Source organism: Candoia aspera, chromosome 2 (assembly GCF_035149785.1).
Source record: "Candoia aspera isolate rCanAsp1 chromosome 2, rCanAsp1.hap2, whole genome shotgun sequence".
Classification (NCBI taxonomy): Eukaryota; Metazoa; Chordata; class Lepidosauria; order Squamata; family Boidae; genus Candoia; species Candoia aspera.
Window position 1 is genome coordinate 134,596,019 of NC_086154.1, and position 18,846 is coordinate 134,614,864.

The 18,846-nt window shown below is 41.2% G+C and overlaps 1 protein-coding gene across 1 annotated transcript; it reads left to right on the forward strand.

Moving 5' to 3' along the window:
- Positions 1-4,154: 4,154 nt before the first annotated feature.
- LOC134490600 (keratin, type II cytoskeletal 75-like) lies at positions 4,155-18,256 on the forward strand. Its single transcript, XM_063293755.1, has 9 exons — positions 4,155-4,777; positions 12,062-12,276; positions 12,708-12,768; positions 13,626-13,721; positions 14,471-14,635; positions 15,583-15,708; positions 16,554-16,774; positions 17,367-17,401; positions 17,497-18,256. The coding sequence occupies exons 1-9, from the start codon at positions 4,229-4,231 to the stop codon at positions 17,844-17,846; spliced, it is 1,818 nt and encodes a 605-aa protein (XP_063149825.1). The 5' UTR covers positions 4,155-4,228; the 3' UTR covers positions 17,847-18,256.
- Positions 18,257-18,846: the final 590 nt, after the last annotated feature.

The following is an 18,846-nucleotide window of genomic DNA, read 5'->3' on the forward strand; positions in this document are numbered from 1 at the left end:
TGAAACAAAAGCTGGTATCCAACAATAAAATGATGAAAAAGAAGTTAGAAATGCTGTAAGAGTGCTGAAAAATGGAAAGGCTGCAGATGCAGACTAAGTGGAGAAGTGTTCAAAGGTGGATGTGGTCAGCTGATGGAATGGCTGTACAATTTCTTTATGTAGGTGAAGGCTGCATCTGTGCCTGATGATAGGAAGAAGTTTGCTATCCCCCTGCCTAAAGGGAAACATAGCAAGAGTGAATGCAGAAACAGCGAAAGGATGAGTTTCTTAAGTATGCTTGGGAAGGTGTTTGGCTGAATTCTGACTGAAAGAGTCGGAGAGGTAATGATGAACAAAATTTGGGAAGTTGCGGTCCGGCCTTATGCTAGGATGGGTGGGCAGCTCACATTTCTGTTTTTCATCAGGTTATTAAAGATCGCATGAATGCAACAAACAAATACTCTCTTTGTTGGGTTAGAGGAAGTGTGTGACAAATTGAATAGGCTTGAAATATGGACTGTTCTGCATGAATATGAAATAGAAGATTGGATGCTGAATGTGACTGGAGTGATATATGATGGAAGTAAAGCGTGTGTGAGAACAAATGGAATGCTTAGTGAATGATTCAACACGGAGCACAGCATAAGACAAGGATAAGTGATGCCTCCTTGGTTGTTACATGTATTAATGGAGTGTTTGCAGGGACGTTAGAGGTGTGTTGGTTGGGATCATGACAGCATGTGGATTTTATATGCTGATAATACCATCTTGTTGTTGAATGATTTGTAGCAAATATTAGATTGTACAATAGTATAGATCTGAAAAATAATGTACAAGAAGCAAGATAATTGTGTTTCACAGGGGAAATGGAGAGAATGTGATTGCAAATTATACATAAATGACAAAAATGAAAAGAAGTAATTGATTTTTTTTTTTTGGTAGCTTTGTAGAAAGTTTACTAAAGATGGTGAAGTGGATGGAGACACTGAAAGATGCATCAATGGTGGCAGAAAAGTCTTGGTAGTCTGTAGTCTATTGTTTGCCAACAGAAATTAAAATGGCATTGGATCAGAGTATGCCTTGCCCACTTTGTTATATGGACATAAGAGTTGAGAACATCAGGAGAAATGTAAAGAAAAGTTCAGTGCATGGAAATGGGTTACCTAAGAGGTTTACACAATAAAACATGAAGAGATGGAGTCAACAAAAATAAGTACAGAAATGTGCTGCTTACATGTGAAAGGTAAAAGGTCCCCTGTGCCAGCACTGAGTCATGTCTGACCCTTTGGGGAGATGCCACTTTTGCGACGTTTTCTTGGCAGACTATAGCGGGGTGGTTTGCCATTGCCTTCCCCAGTCATCGCCTTCCTCAGCAAGCTGGGTGCTCATTTTACTGCGCTTGGAAGGATGGAAGGCGGAGTTGACCTGAGCCGGCTACCCGACAGAGAATCCAGCTTCCACTGGGATCGAACTCAGGTCACGGGGAGACTTTTGGTTGCAATACTGCCGTCTACCACTCTGTACCACACGAGGCTCACTACATACATACATACTGCTTACATACTTTGCAGAATTCTCCAAAAAACACAGAACTACCCTTCCTCTTATCTATTTGCATAGAGTACCATTTTGGCTCTATAAATAACAACATCCATCTCTTTAATTCTGAAAGTAGAGGAACTGCATATCACCTCCATTGGAGGAGTTTGATGTTGCCACAAAGCATGCAGATTTGGGATATCTTCCCGGATGGTGCTTTGGTGAACTGTTTTATGAACTTCTCTAAGTGTTTACTCCATGGTGAAGAGCTTCTATGACAGCATCCATTTTTAGCATTAGAGGGGAAGATGTATCTTCAAAACAGAAATTAGTGCAAGGTGTCTTTTCCTAGACTGTTGGTGCAGAGAATTTGTGGCTGAAAGCGAAGTGAAACCTTTGAGATGCACATAGGCAGTTGGGTTCTTCACAGTACTTGAGATAATACTAGTCAAAGCTAGGCTCGTGGTCAGATTCTTTTTCAAGTTTGAACATTCATCAATTAACATAAACATCCATAATTTGCCCACCCAGAACATGGCTACTCTGAAGGTATGCATGGCCTATAGGGAAAGGTGTGAAAAGCAAGTGTACACTTGTAAAGTTTGCAGTTATGAAAGACTAGTTAGGAAAGACATTTTGGGAGAACTGAATGGATCTGGTCCTGAAGAGGACATGTTACATTTTTTATTTTGGTTCTCCCTGTTTTAGCTTCTCACTTATTTATCCACCCATCCCAATTTGTTCAGTTAATTTACTAGCAGAATATCATAACTTGACCAGAGGAGAGAGTTGGAGGATGGATGGAATTGCTTGGGAATATTTGTTTGTTTGTTTGTCACATTTATAGTATAAGGCTATCAGACTCCATAAAGACTCTGGTCAGCATAACACATTAAAAACATCAGGAACTTTCTAACAACAAAAAGAATGATGTGTCTACAGAAGAGAAGAACATATTTTCTTATATGTTCTCTTATAAACTCCTATAAGAGGATCCTGCCCACCATAGCACAACACCTGGGGAAAAACCAGAATCTTGGTCATATTGTACATAGACCTTCCAGCCTTTCCTAATTGTGCTGCCTGCATTTGTTTCTATGCAAGCTTGGGAAATGAGGAGAAGAAAAACAGGGCTCTTTAGATCTCTATGTAGGGATGCGGTGGCGCTGCGGGTTAAACCGCTGAGCTGCCGATTGGAAGGTCGGCGGTTCGAAACCGCGCGGCGGGGTGAGCTCCCGTTGCTCGTCCCAGCTCCTGCTCACCTAGCAGTTTGAAAACATGCAAATGTGAGTAGATCAATAGGTACCGCTTCGGCGGGAAGGTAACGGTGTTCCGTGTCGTCATGCTGGCCACATGACCCGGAAGTGTCTACGGACAACGCCGGCTCTAAGGCTTAGAAACGGAGATGAGCACCGCCCCCTAGAGTCGGACACGACTGGACTTTACGTCAAGGGAAACCTTTACCTTTACCTTAGATCTCTATGAAGATCCCTGCCCATTGCATGTTGTCCCCATGCAGGCAAGGTTCGTGTTGTAGATAGATACCATTTCAGATGCAAGACATTTTTGCCTTGATGTTTCTTTGCCATTAGGGAATTTTATTACTGCAGTTGTGGTTTTTGTAGAGAACTTTTGATTGCTTTAATATAAGCTGTAACCATTTAATTGAACATGGTTTTCCAAACCACCCCAAGGTCCTAAAATCACCCTTGGAAACAGCTTGTTATTCAAATTAAACGTACTCACAGTATTCATTAAGCTATGGTCCCCACATTGTAGTGTTACATGAAATCTTCTTAGACAGAGAAGCCCGAGGTAAATGTGGTGTATCAACGATGCTGTAGCACTGAGAAAAGCATGGCATTACTCAAATGGCTCAGTCTATCATTTCTGAGCAACTTACCATGGATTCCTAGAAAATCAGCCATTCTCAAATCGATGCTCTCCAAATATTTAGCCTAAGACTCCCAATCATCTCTGAATATTGCTCATGCTTGTGGAGATTGTAGCTCACCACATCCCAAGAAACCAACATTGGGGAAAACTGATGTTGAGGTGCAACACCTTTAATCCTGTTTTTGTACATTCCTCATGACACCATGTATGTGTTTCATAACACAAATACACAAAATGCTCATAAGGGGTTCCCCCCTAAAATGAGTTTCCACAGAGCCTTCTAGAGCTGAAAGTGTACTTAGACCTCTCTATCCAATCCTGCTGATTGGTTCAGGAGATTTCTACAACTTCTGCAGAGCATCACACACCCAGACTTGCGTCTCGTTCTTTCTGCTCAACAGTATTTGTTGGCACAGAGGAAGGCATCCTCAGTCGTACCCCCTTGCATTAATCTTGAATTATGTACCGTAGCTTAAAGCTCTTTGAAGAAAGCAAACATGGTAATGGTGGACATGAAAGGTATGCAAATAAGCAGGGATTGCAAAGCAAGCAATTTGGAGAAATTAAAGCTATTGGATAGGTGTGTTGCACTTGATGTTGGGCCGTTACTGTAGAACTCATTGCTTGAAGGCAAGCCAAGCCCTTGAATATTTCGCCTTCCTCTTCTCGTTCCCATGCAACCAAGCCCAAGACCTCAAACGCATATAAGGAGGCATCTCCCATTCCCACACCACGGGGGCTCTTGGTCTCCTCTAACTTCTGCTCTTCCATTTCTACTTCACAACCTTGCCGTTCTCCCTCTCACGGATCCACAATGAACCGGCAATTCAGTTCCAGATCATTTTCAGCTGGGGGAAGGAGGGGCTACTCTGTCTCCAACAGTGGTTTCCGAGTGGGCAGCGGCTCAACCTGTCTTGTACCGGTCGGAGGAGCGGGAACTTTTGGTGGTGGCTTTGGCAGCAGAAGTCTCTACAACTTGGGTGGAAGCAAGCGGATTTCTTTTGGCCTAGCTTCCGGTGGTGGTGGAGGAGCTCACTTTGGAAGAAGCTTGGGTGGTGGCCTGGGATCCAGCAGTTATAGCACAGGATATGGAGGTTTTGGTGGCAGGGTTGCCCTTGGCAGTGGCATTGGTCTGGGCAGTCACATTGGAGGCTTTGGTGGTGGTGGTGGTGGTGGAGGAGGATACGTACTTTCAGGCTCAGTGCCTTGCCCACCACCAGGGCGAATCCACAATGTTATAGTGAACAAGAACTTGCTGACCCCTCTGCATGTGGAGGTTGATCCTGAGATTCAGAGGGTCCGGGTGCAAGAGAGGGAGCAGATTAAGACCCTCAACAACAAGTTTGCTTCTTTCATCGACAAGGTAAGATGGAGGGCAGGGAGAACATTGTATTGCACAAAGAAACACGAGGAAGACATTGGGAGGTTCTAAAATAGTTTGAATACAAGACATAAGAGACAATGCTTTAGGACATGGAGGTAGAATGATGCTGCTCAGGATCTGTACAGCTTATAAAAATCTGGCTTCATAAAGATGACAAAAATGAACAGGACTGAAGCCATAATGTTTAGAGGTTCTGATGTCTTAATTCTAGGGCAACATTCCCCAACCAGGTTTCCCACAAATATATTGGGCAATAACTTCCATTAACCCCTTTGGCTATGTTGGCTGGGAATAATGTCATTTGTAATCTAACCTACCTGGAAAGCACCAGATTGTGGAAGGCTATACTAAGAAAAAAGCCAGTAACTTTTATTTAAATTGTATGTTTAAATGAAATATACTGGGAAGAAATTCCTGAGTTTCAGGATATTTCAGTAATGGAATTAGCTGTAAATGTGAAAGTGGTGGTATACTTTCCCTTGGAAATGGTCAAAGAAGGTCAGTCAGACATTTGCCAATGATGCAATAGATATAGAAGGATATCTTGTCATGAACCACATGCTTAGTAGCCTTGTAACTCCAGGACTGTATTCATTTATGCATTTGTTAAATAACCTGAAACATATCTGATAGTTCTGAACTGATCAAGTTGTTTAATTGTGCCCAATATATTTTAAACTGTGATCTGTTAACTTCCAAATAGTTGGGGTGTGGTATATGCTTTATTCCCAAGGATATGGGTACCATGTTTATCAAGCTCAGGTTCAGGATTGAGCTTTCATACCATATGGTTAGCCATCTGAAGTTGTGTTTCTCAACCTTAGCAACTTTAAGAGGTATGGACTTCAACTCCCAGAATTCCGTAGCTAACTCCCAGGATTCTGGGAGTTGAAGTCCACGCATCCTAAAGTCGCTGAGGTTGGGAAACACTGACATAAAAACTAGCATCTGGTATAGCAGTCTACTGCATAATTTGTGAGTTAAACTCAGTGGCAGAATGTCTGTGCAAGTTCCTCCTAATTTCAATCCTTCTTATTTCTAGCACAAGAGCTAGGAATGATTTCTGCCAGAAATACTTAAGAATCCCTGACAATACTAGTTAAATTCATTGTTGGCCTCACTTAATATATATGGCAGCTTCTTTCAAATAAAACGTTACAGTGACATTGATATAGATCTATTCTAGTACATCTAGTAAATAATCCTGTTTGCTTCCTGAAGTGCTAACTAGAATGTATAAGTTCATCATCACCACTTTCAAGAGAAAGTTGAGTTCTCTTTGGACTATTTCTAATATGTGTCTGAATGTAGCCTCTTGGTCTTGACATGAAACTGTATTTTAAGTGGCATCTTTTTTTCATAAGAGGAAAGCATGCTGGGTAAATGCAAGCTGAATTTTTGCAAAGCCAGCCGACAACTCTTTGAGATAAAGGCTACTTTCTACATGTAAAATAAATATGCAAGCTGTTTTAAACAATGGCTGCTCTGCATGCATTTCCAATGGAATGGAAGTGAACTGTTGTGTTTTGGGTTTTTTTTAGATTTTTAAAACTTGAATGTTAATATGTGGAACTGTTGAAATTGGTGGACTTTGGGGGTGAGGGTAGTAGGAATGTTTCATTTTAAAATGGAGATTGCAACCATTTGGGATTAATTTGAGAGCAGTAATTTGAAGACTCAGTTGGTTAATGTAAATGGTCCTAAGGAGCTATGCAGCTAATAGGATATCCTTCATGACGTATACAGCTTCATCCTTGGGTGCTTCTCAAGCCCAGGTTTGCTCTGACTCTGTCCAGGTGAAAATGATGTTTTATGCTCTTCTTCATAAAATGTAGACAATAATGTAGACAATAAATGTTTAAGAAATATTTATTGCTAGTATTTATAAACTACTTTTCCATATTATTATTATTATTATTGTTGTTGTTGTTGTTGTTATGTAATAGAAATGAATGAAAGCCAGTTTGGTGTAGTCATTAAGGCATCAGGCTAGAAATTGGGAGACCAGGAGTTCTAGTCCTGCCTTAGGCATGAAGCCAGCTGGGTGACCCTGGGCCAGTCACTCTCTCTCAGCTCTGGGAAGGAGGCAATGGCAAGCCACTTCTGAAAACCCTTGCCATGAAGACTACAGGGACTTGCCCAGGCAGTTGCCAGGAGTCAAGACTGTCTTGAAGATGCACACACAGAGAGAGTAATAATATATAAAACATATTTAAAAATTAAATTATTTTAATGACCTACTTCTTGCAAACTGAAATCAAGTGTTCCACGTGAAAAAACTTAAATTATGTTATTCCTTCTCTTCCCCCTGCATAAGAAGGTTAAAACAGAACAAGCCAGGAAGGGCTATTTGTACAACATAATATTCTGAAAATGTAGTCTGGCTCTATGCAAATCTAATTAATACTTTGATTTTCTATATAGCCCTCCTCCAAACCTTTGTATCAATATACTCCAGAGGGGCATATCACAGCAATAGTTAAATAGCTGTATGTCTTCATTAAATCTGTACTTGACACGTGCCTGGTCGGTTTTCTGCCAAGCCCTCATTCATTGCTTTCCAAAGTGCTGGCAGATGCCTTTATCCAAGTCATTAGTTCATAGAATTATAGAGTTGGATGGGGTCATTTAGACCACTGACTCCAATCTCCTGCTCACTGCAGAAATCCAAATTAGAGCATTCCATACAAAAGGCTTTCTCACCTCTGCTTGAACATAGCCAGTGAAGAGTAAGTGTGAAGTTTATGACTCTACACAGAATAGTTACAGCTCTGGGGGTAAGAACACTGCTTGCCTGGTGGATTTATTTATTTATTGCTCGCATTTGTATTGGCCACCCATCTCACACAAGGTGACTCTGGGCAGCATACAACAATATTTAACCCTTCCCAGTGTGGTTATCTTTTCCCTTCACCTCATCTCAGCTTAGTTTTGTTCCCCCTTCCTTTTTCTTTCCCTTCCCAGTCCACCTACCCCTTTCCATCCTGGTTTCAAAAAATGTATTTAGTTACCCCTTTTCTAGGTTTCATTGTCAGACTGTTCTTATTGTTATAGGACTATTTTTTCCCCTGATACATAATTAGAATCCACCTTCTTGTAACTTAAATCCATTTTTTCTATGTTCTGCATTCTGAATGGATAGATAACAGGTCCTGATCTTCTTCTCCATGACATTTCTTCAGGTACTTGTGAAGTGTTATCATATCCCATCTCAGTCCTCTGTTCATAAGATAAAACACGACCCATTCCTTCATTCTGTCTTCAAAGGATTTAGCTGATAGTTGCCTCATCATCCTTATTGCCTTCTTTGAATCTGTTTCAGTTTGTCTGAATCCTTCTTAATGGGTGCTGTCCCTTTCTGGATACATCACACTTGGATCATTCACAATGTGGGATTTACTTTTTCATCAGCCCAACAGAAGAGGTTCACTGCTTTCTGATGGCATTATGTAAATGAAGAGATGCTTTCCTACCTGTGCAGAAGAACAGAATCTGTAGCTCTGTTGTTGTACTTTTACAATCAGAATAATTTAATCTAAAACTGTTGATGGGGAGCAAAAGGATTTTGAATGGAATAGTTGTCTGCTTCCATTATCAAATGAAGCCCCCAGGAACAGAATGAATGAGAGTGATTTTTCCTGCACCAAAACCACCTATGCATCCTCAAAATTTGTTTGAGACCCTTTCTTCTCCGGAGCAGATTTTAAGGAGACACTGAGGTGGTAGAGAGAGAAAGTCCTCTCACATTAATGGCAGTCTGGAAACACCAAGCTGGATTCTACATGTAGGCTGTAGTCCTCCACACTGGGGTGAGAAAACTGGTGCCACCAGATGTTGCTGAATGATACTTTCCAGCATCTTTAAGAGGTCTTCTGCTTGCTGAGAGTTGTAGTGTCATGTCTGGAGAGCCCACACCTTTGTCATACTGGGGTTATCTAGTGCTATCACCCCAGTGATAGAATAATTTCAGTGAATGCAGAACATAACTTCAAACATTTGCTATGGCATTGATTGATTGATTGATTGATTGAAAAAATAGTAACAGTGTTTTAGAAATGTTAAAATTTATTCAAATTCTGCTTTGAACAAATCTCACATTCATACTCAACTCTTGTTTCAGCCTCTTGAGGTGCTTTTACTGTTGAGGCTCATAAGCATGAAACGAGGGAGACAATACTCACAGTCAGGGTTTTCACGTTGAGGATAAAATGAAGATGCATACCAAGTGCTGCCAGTCACATGCCTTTCTGTATTTCCAAGTAGCAGTATATATCTCTCATGACTGATTTCCCAATGGATATTTCTGGAGGAAAAATGGGATGCAACTATTATTGCAAAACATTGTCACTTGCCAAACCTGTTCTGGACTGCATATATCAAAATGTAATGGGGATCTGGTCCCTTGTGATCTGGTGCCATACTTTTTGATGTAAAATATGACTCCAGGGATTCATGGGAAACAACCATCTTACTTTCTACAGGATGCTCTGTCCTTTCAGTCAGGATGAACCAGAATTCAGGGGGGACAAACTTATCTGTTTCTCTTTCCCTAGCTTCTAATAAAAAAAATAATTAATCCATCCGGTTTCTGCATCAGTCCACCAAAACTCACACACATACTTGTATATCCCAGTATAAGCATATTTGTATTTAGATTCTGCAATGTACCCATTTTTTAGAAAGCAATTTTTGTTTATTTTGCTTCCTCCTATCTCATTCCCTCTCCCTTTTTCACTTACCCTTGAGTATCCAAACAGGAGAGATGCAAACGCTGTATTTCAGATTTGACATTACTGTAGAAGAAAAGCAAAACTTACGGGATTTTGTCACAACTTCTTTCATATATTTATCACCTGATTTACCTCACAGCTGAGTATCTAACAGAGTGTTGGCCTTTTCCAGTTATTTATCTGTACTGTATATTTTTAAGAACTGCCATCTTCAGTGCTTCTTTCACACCCAAATTTTCCTATTAAGATACATATGGCCTTTCCTTCTGGATAAATAGAGAAATATCATCTTTTTCCCTGCAAAATCCAAAGGTTAATGAGCTCCATAAAGAGAATCATCTGGCAACTGCACTACATTCTTGTGCCAGATTTGAAAATCATTATCCCATTAATTCTTACAACATCCCTCGAGGCTAAGTACCTCATTATAGTATTATTCTTGCTTTACAGATGAAGGAGCTGCACTGATGAGATAAATAGTCAGTTGCCCAAGGCCACCCAGGATGTCTGGTGGAATCACAATGAACATTTTGTTCTCACAGTTTAAAAGCCTGAATTCTCTGGGGATGTGGGGTGGCAGGAGGGGAGAACATGTCAGTTAGAACACTGGATAACTGTAACGATATATCATTCTGTAATGAACATTAATATATATATATATATATATATATATACACACACACACACACACACACATACTCCCTTCCAAATAATGTGAGAAAGGCCATTCTCATTTTATCCTAAAGAGGCTTTAGATATGAATAAGAAAGGTAAGAGCTAGTACTTTGATCTTTTTTTCTTTCCCAAATGTATTTCAAGTACTTCACTAAAAATGGTTCCCCAAACTTATTCAGCACCAATCCAATCCAGGCTTAAAGTATTGTAGTTAGAGAAAGCTATCCTATGCTTTGTCCAATGAGTTGGTTCATTAAAGTAGCCACGTCATTAGTTTGACTTTTAAAGCTGTCACATTTTTTTTCAGGCTTGGCTTGGGTGGAAGTTGGAAAAAAAGTCAAAGCTGATTCAATGAATTGGGGAGGGGGATGCTGTCCTAACAGCCAGGAACCATGCTGAGACAAGGAGTAGGTCTCTAGTGTTTTATTACTGCTACATAACAGAGAATCCTAACAAACTGAAGAAGCGTGGGAAAACCCAGACAGATAAACCCCAAAGACTAAGGCGGGCCCGATCTGTGTCTCTTTGAATGGCCACCTAATTCCTCAGTACTACGCATGCGCTTAACAGCCTGGATGGGAGCCCCCTGCTCGCCATCCTCACTCATGACAGATGGTTTGCACAGCTTTTGAAGCCCTTCTGAATAATTTTTGAAGCATACACTGCCCCAAAACATAACACCTGGCATTCCTTAGATTTACTTGAATGGTTTACAGAGCTTGCAGCAAAATAATAAGGAAGCATTAAGCTTCTGTCTGGTAATATTGGCAAAGTGATTTCAGGCAGTATACAGCAACTTGTTGGCTTGTATAAGAACTGGGGTTTTCTGACTAGTGAACTGGTGAATTAAGGAGATGAATAAAAAATGAGTATTGATAAACCTTTTAAAAAATGAACAAAAAGCAGCAAAGGCAATTCTGAAACACCTGGTGCCCTTAAAAACCATAATGTAGGAATCAGATGAGCTTTTCACAGATGAGGATCCACCACTGGAAAGACTTGCTCTTGGTTTGTCACCTACTTGATTTGCCTACATCAGTTTAAGAAGTGTTGGCCTAAGTAGCTAAACAAGGGTGGAATGTGACCTCCAGGGGTCCTGGTCTCAAGCCCCACTAATCAATCTGACAGCCTTATATGCAACTGTAGGTACAGTATTTAAACTGGCTGGTTTGGGAGTGCAGACAGGATTGCCCCATTCTGATTTTTAAATCATTCCTAGCAAGATATATTGTTGGGGTTTTAGAGAAACAAAATATAGGTGCAAAATGTGGCAACATACTATTTACTTCCTTGTAAGAAGGATCTATGCATCTTCCATGAATTTTAATCAGCTGGTGATTTAAAATTTCACAATGTAAACATGCATATCTGTGTGCATTTATGTAAAATATTGGTGCTGTTTCAATTGTGTGAAAATGCATTTCAACACTGTTTGAATTTTTAAAATGAGAGAAGGGATGGAGGGAGGATTCAGGAAGGATGTCCTTCTCCAGGAGGACTGTACTGTCTCAGAAGGGACATGGAGGATATTGGCAGATGGGGAAATTGGCAGAGATTCAGCATGGCCTTTCCACCTGATTTGTATCAGGGGTGTAAAGGATTGTAAAGAGTTGCACTGACACTAGGAGACCCATGTTCAAGTCCCAATTTCAGCCATAGAAGCTAACTGGGTGTTTTGGGCCAGTCACTCTCTGAGCCCTGTCTGTCCCACAGCATTACTATAGGGAAAAGGGGAAGAGGGAGGGCTAGGTAGATAGGATAGAAACCTAACATGCAAAACAAGCAAATTGGTTCCACTCAGTTCATCAAGAAAGATAACCACCTGCCCCTTCTCTCTCCTTCCCATGTTGGGTTTTAGGTGCGATTCCTTGAGCAACAGAATAAAGTCCTGGAGACCAAATGGGATCTTCTGTGCCAACAAGGCTCTCCAGCCCTGAGGGGCAATCTTGAACCTATTTATGAGGCTTTCATTGAAACTCTCCGACAGCAACTTGACAGCCTCTGCAATGATAAAAATCATTTGGACATAGAACTGAAGAACACGCAAGAGCTTGTGGAGGATTTCAAGAACAAGTATGTAAAAGTGAAGAGTGGTGGATGATGTTGGGTGGGCAATGTGGACTTTTGTCAAGAAGGCAAAACAATGCATGATGCCTTTCTCCAAGTGACTGGCAGCTGCTCTTATGCTACTTTTTTCTCCATTGTTTCATGATTTGCTTTTCCCTGTCACTATTTGCAGTTGGGGAGTCTTTTAAATTCAATCATAGTTAATTTGCCATGTGTGTTCCTGTGCATAGCATCCTGGCCAGGTATAATAGCCTCATATGAAGTATAGAACATCTGCTGAGACTTTGGGCAAGTCATGATCTCCTAATTTCACTTACCTTAGAAGGCTGCCGTAAAGATACATTCAATAAGACTTGTAAAAAAATTGTATACATTTGAACAATCAATTGGATAATACTAATACTACTAGTACTACTAACAATTTATTCCCATTACAGATATGAGGATGAAATTAACAAACGGACAGCTTGTGAAAATGATTTTGTGGTGCTCAAAAAGGTAAGTGGTCTGTATTAACATATGAAAATGTAAAGCTACAATCATAATTTTTATTTTGTATGCATCTCCACTGAAAATTTTTGCACTTACACACGTATTTGCAGTGTTTGGTTATAACTACAGTTAATTGTCCTATACAGCTGGCATTCACAGTTACCATAGTACCTATTTTAAACCCAACACCAACATTTTTGAACCTTTGCACTGATGTACACTTAATCTTAGGACTGAGATGCAGGTTGCTGCCATTTAAGCACAGTTTTGAAGTTCTCTCCCAAAATTTCACACGTTTAAGCATTTAAAATGTTGGTTTCTAACTTGGGGAGTTTGTTTTCCGAGAGCAAAGCTTAATCATAGGGATGCATTCTTGCAATGTCCACTGTCACCAATATCTCTACAGATTGTGAATGAGCGTGGCGTAATGGTTAAGACATTGGACTAAAAGTGGGGAGACTCAGGTTCTGGTCCACCCACAGCCATGGAAGCGTGTGAGGTGGCTTTGGGCCCCTGGTGCTCTCCCAGCTCAACCAGCCTCACAGGGTAGCTGTTATGGAAAAAGCTAGGAGGCTCTAGCCCTAAAAATGCAGCCTTGAGTTCCTGAATGCAAAATGACCTCTACATAGAATAAACAAACGAACAAACGAACAAATAATGCCTCACTGTACTCTATTATACAATGAATACTTTATGTGCATAATCGTAAGATCCAACTAAATGACACTGCTTCCTCTGAATAGTCCAATTATGTCATATTGCTTCCAAGCCTTAAAGCAGGAATTTTCTGCTCAAAGCTCTGACTCACCCACCATAGCCTGCTCTGTCCAGACTGTGACCGTGTCCATCTGTTTCTTCCTAAGGATGTGGATGGCTCATATATGCATAAGATTGATCTGGGATCCAAGGCTGACTCCTTGACTCAATACATCCAGTTCTTAAGAGCGCTCTTTGATGCGGTAAGGATCACTTCTGCCTTATTATACCTGTTAGCACCTAAAGTGACTTCTTTCTCCAATATGGGACCAATAAATGCATTTCTATCTGCAAGAAATCCCTGCTAGAGCAATACATGCCAAATATATATATATAGCTTTTTCATCATCTAGTGCTCTAAAAACCTTTTCTTTGCCTGTTAAAATAGCCCTCCTAAGACAACCCTGAATGGCTCTTTTCATATCAATCATTATTTTAACCCTAGGTAAAATAATTCCATTCTTATCTGACTGTTTGGTGTGGGGTGAGGTGGGGCCTTTCTGTGTTGCAAGGATACCTAGAAAGATGGATACCTTAATACGTGTGCATTCATAGAGAGATTCACATCTCCCATGTCAAGTGGGAGGCCAAGCATCTGGAGTGAGAAAGAGCCATCATGTCTTGTCCCCATGCAAGTGAATGGCGTCTGTTGAGGCTTTTACTTTAAAAGCCCATAAACAAATGACTCAGAGAATTCCACATCATAGCCAATAAAAATACTAGAAATTCCACAGGGGAATTGTAAAGGATTTTGAGAAAAAAACACCTGGGCACGTCTGCTTTGATAGAGGAGCTGGGATCTTCATTTGAAAATCATTCATATAATTGTTTTCTTTTGAGCTCCTTTCAACGTAGATACATGTCTAAGAACAAAGCCATGAACAAAGACTGATGTCGCTATTCAGCATAAGGGCTTTTCACTTGACAATTGCGTTGTTTGCAATTCCCACAGGAGCTGGCTCAGCTGCACTCCCAGGTTAAGGAGACCAACGTCATTCTGCAAATGGACAACAACCGAGATCTGGACCTTGACAGCATCATTGCTGAAGTCAAAGCTCAGTATGAAGACATTGCAAATCGGAGCAGAGCCGAGGCAGAGGCGTGGTACCAAACCAAGGTAAGGATCCTTGGCAAAAGCAGATGTCATTTCACCTACACTTGAAATATAAAAGGCCCCCTCAATTATAAAGCAAATCTCTGGAGGTGTTTCAATATTCACACTGGAATAAAATTGAATTCAATCCTCTCTGATGCCCCTCAATTCAGAACTACTGAAATCTGAGAGAAATTTCCTGTGATTGAGGTAACCAACTATTTATAAGCAGTTTGTCCAGAAAGTTAATCTTCTGCAAGAAAATCAAGCAATGGTCTTGATGGCAGCCAAAAGAGTCTCATATGTTTATTATACCATACATTTTCTAGATCTAATCTATTTCACAAGATACATAGAGTATTATCTTCATGTCATATATACACAGGGCATATTACACCCAAAAACAGTTTGGTGAATGACCACTATCAATAGATAATTATCACTGTCTCTTCCATTTGTGTTTCATTTTTTTAATACGTAACCTTCCCAGTGTTGGGTATATTTATGGGACGTTTCAGATGGTAGAAAAAGTTGGATGGCCTGGGGTAGAATGTACCTTGCTATTTGTGGAAAAGCATGTTTTGCTATCTTGTAATCTGGCCCTGTTGTCTTTGAGAATCTTCCAGCTTCCTGGAGGGGTTCCCAAGAATCTGGTTCAGTGTTTTGCCCTGAGAGCACAATTGCATATAAATTCATGCTCAAGAAATGCATACCTTTATAGAAAATACTGTGTATTTCTGTTCCTGTAGCTAAATTTTGGCTCTTCATCTGTAGAAAAACTAAACCTTTCCATACATTAAACTAATGCAATTCAAAATTTTCTTTTTCAAGTAGTGTGAACATTTAACTTTTTAAAAATATACATTTGGAACCAATACCAACCCTTTTATGTATGTGAATTAAGAATATTTTGTGAATTGGACTTATTTATGACTTATAAGATGATCATTGCTTTGCATTTTGACTCTCAGTTCCAAGAATTGCAAACTACAGCTTTCAAGCATGGTGATGACTTGAAATCAACCAAAGATGAGATTGCAGATATGAGCCGGGTTGTCCAAAGACTTCGCTCTGAAATTGAAATTGTGAAGAAAGCAGTAAGGCATATCTTTTTTTTTCCCCCTTTCTCCTTCTCTCTCTCTCTCTTTCTTTCTTTCTTTTTCTTTCTTTCTCTGAGAAATTAGTAGCTTCATGAGGGTCAAAGATTCAACTTTTGTAACTTAGGTTCAGCCCATCTTGAACAAGATTTATGCAGTTCATAAAATATTCCAATAATTCCTTAGGTTCTCTCTTATTTAGATTATTATTATTATTTACTCTGTATAGTTTGTGGGGAGAAAGGGGGATGGGGCATCTTCCATTCAGGCAGTCAATGGCTCCTCCAGATCTCCTTAGTTCCATCCGTAAAACTGCATCACATGTTTTCAAAGCATATCTTCAATATCTAGCTGCTCAGGGCTTCAGTTCCAGAAGAACTGAGGAACAGCATCCCATTCTGTGTTATTCACTTTCACTCGTTTGGTATTCTTCTCCCATTACTTTCCCAGCTGAATGCTTTCATTTCATCCAGTTCACATGGAAACCACCTGCTGGGGGGGAGGGACATATTCTAACTGAAATAATAGCAAGACCATAGAATAGTATTTTTAAAGAAACAGTTGCTACATGAATAAGCCACAGGAAACAAAGCAGATACCTTATACCCAACAGCAATAAAGGAATTCCCTCAACTGGTCATGGATCTCTCTCTCCAAACTCTTACATTCTTCTCTGAGAGACAAATGAAGGTAGAGATGGGGCCAGCCTTGGTCATGCTGGTGCTGCAACTAAAAAGGCCCTGCCGCTTTGAATTAATTAATTAGTTGATTGATGTGTATTGGCAATTTCATTCATGTACACAAAATGTGATATCTAAGGGAACATTTGTCCCTTTCTTTTTCAGATTAACGGCCTGCAGTCTTCCATAGCAGAATCTGAGCAACGTGGGGAGCTAGCCCTGAAGGACGCTCGGACAAAGCTGCTTGACCTGCAGACCGCCCTCACAACGGCAAAGGACGAGCTGGCTCGCCTGCTGCGGGACTATCAAGAACTGATGAATGTGAAACTAGCCTTGGATGTTGAGATTGCTACATACAGGACACTGCTGGAGGGAGAGGAGTGTCGGTAAGAACTGGCCAGGAGACAGGACCTTTCTGCCCGAATGTTTCCATGGGCAAGAGTCTGACTGTCAAGATCTGTGGTTTGAAGGTGGCTGTCTATTCTGGTCAGATGCCAGACCACAGGCCAGTTAGTGCAGGAGGCATGGGTGGGGACTTGGAAAATCCCTTTAGCCAAGAATGTAGGTAGATCCAAGTACTTAAAAAAACACCACCACCACAGTTTTAGAGCAAAGGATTTGGAATGGCAGAAAATGTCGATGCAAGGCTAAGGCCAAGAAGGAGGTTGCTTAAATGCTACTATAGGACTGGTTAGAAGCCCATGAATTATGGAAATCCTGCCTCACGCAGCTGTGCGGTTGAACCTCATTATCCTGAGAAAATCCAGCTTATCATTAATAACATGACCTCTGGCCCTGAGTGACAAATTTTCAGGATCCTGGGAAGTCTCTTTGAAGCTATTTTGAAGCAAATTTGAAGCTATGACGAATGCCGTGAAAATAGCATGCTAGGAGCTGTAGAGTTTTCTGGGCTGGAAGAAGCTCATCTGCTGCAATTTGTCCTTTACTGCAACATCTTGCTTTTCTTTTCCCTCTTAGGATGTCGGGTGACTATGAAACCCCTGTCAATATCTGTAAGTACATCGTCTAGCCTTCAGTTAAATCAGGGAGGCCCTTTGTTGGCTTGAGTGGCCAAGACTGATTTCCCGTGTCATTTTCCAATCCACAGCAGTGATCAGCAGCTCGAGCACCATCAGTGGTGCCGGCGCAGGAGGATACGGTGGGGGAAGTGGCTACGGCGCGGGAGGAGGAGTTGGATACGCTGGAGGAGGAGTTGGATACGCTGTCGGCGGAGGGGCCAGTGGATTAAGCCTTGGGGGGGGTGGCGGTGGTGGCAGTGGCATCGGAGGGCACAGCCACATCAGCATCGGAGGAGGAAAAGTGAGCCGGTATAGTAGTGGGGGCAGCTTAAGTGGATCTGGAAGCCCCACGGGTGGTGGATACACCTATGGTGGGGGGAGTTCCAGCATGAGGATCGTATCGACCACGAGCTCCTCGAGCAAGAGAATAAGCAGCTAAGGTTTCCAAAAGCACCAGTCACCTCCTGCGTCAAGAAACCAAAGAGTCTCTTGTTATCACTCCCCGCCCCGCCGACACGTACTACAAGCCTACTTTCTGATAATTAACCGGTCCCCACAGTTGCTGTACTTCCTCTACAATGAAACAGGAAGCATGGTCAGTGGCCTGCTTGGATGGCACTTGCAAGCCCAAGTGATGATCATAAGATTGACCTGCTATTGCAGCCCTTCCAGGCTCCAGGTGGATAATCACATCCTTGGAAACTTCAGCCCTTTTGTGTTTTTTAAAAGAAAATTGCTCCTTGCATGTACAAGACCACCGTGTCAGGGCTTCGAGTCTAGTTTTCTCCCTGACATGCTAGTTTTGCATGCATACGGATGTTTCCTGATCAACGAAGAAGCATTTCAATCATGTAAGGGTCCCTCTTTGGGGGAGATGGGCGGTAGTAAAATTTGAATAAAACTAAACTAAATAAATAAATGCAAGCTCAGAAGTGGCTCACCCCAGAAAAGCAAAAGATGCAAGTTGGTGTGACTGTTCTGATTGTGTGTGTTTCGCCTCATCTGTCTCTTTAAACACTCTGTTGCACAGACTGTTGTAACTTTCCTGCACACTCATATGGTTGGGTTAATGCTTCTGTGAATGGAACGGTGCGCCCAGTGTCTCCTTCCTCCATGTTGTCAGCTGTACTGTGGTATAACTCTGTAGCAAACAGCTAATGTAGCTTGTCTCTTTGCTCCTCTGCTTCAGTGGCTTTGCACAAGCCCATCTTGTGACAAAGAGAGGCTCACTAAACTGCAGCTAAAGAAGAACGAACCAACAATAGCCCCAAACCGGGCGTGCTACTTTTGTAAGCTCTGTTTAAAGGGTCATTTTATTGTCCACCCTGTTTTTAAATTCTAGAGTGCAGTAGTTAATGTGAGTTTCAAGCCCTATACCATCCTCAAACGTTGCTAACACAAAGCTACAATGCAAGCTTCCAGCAATTTCATCATCCACA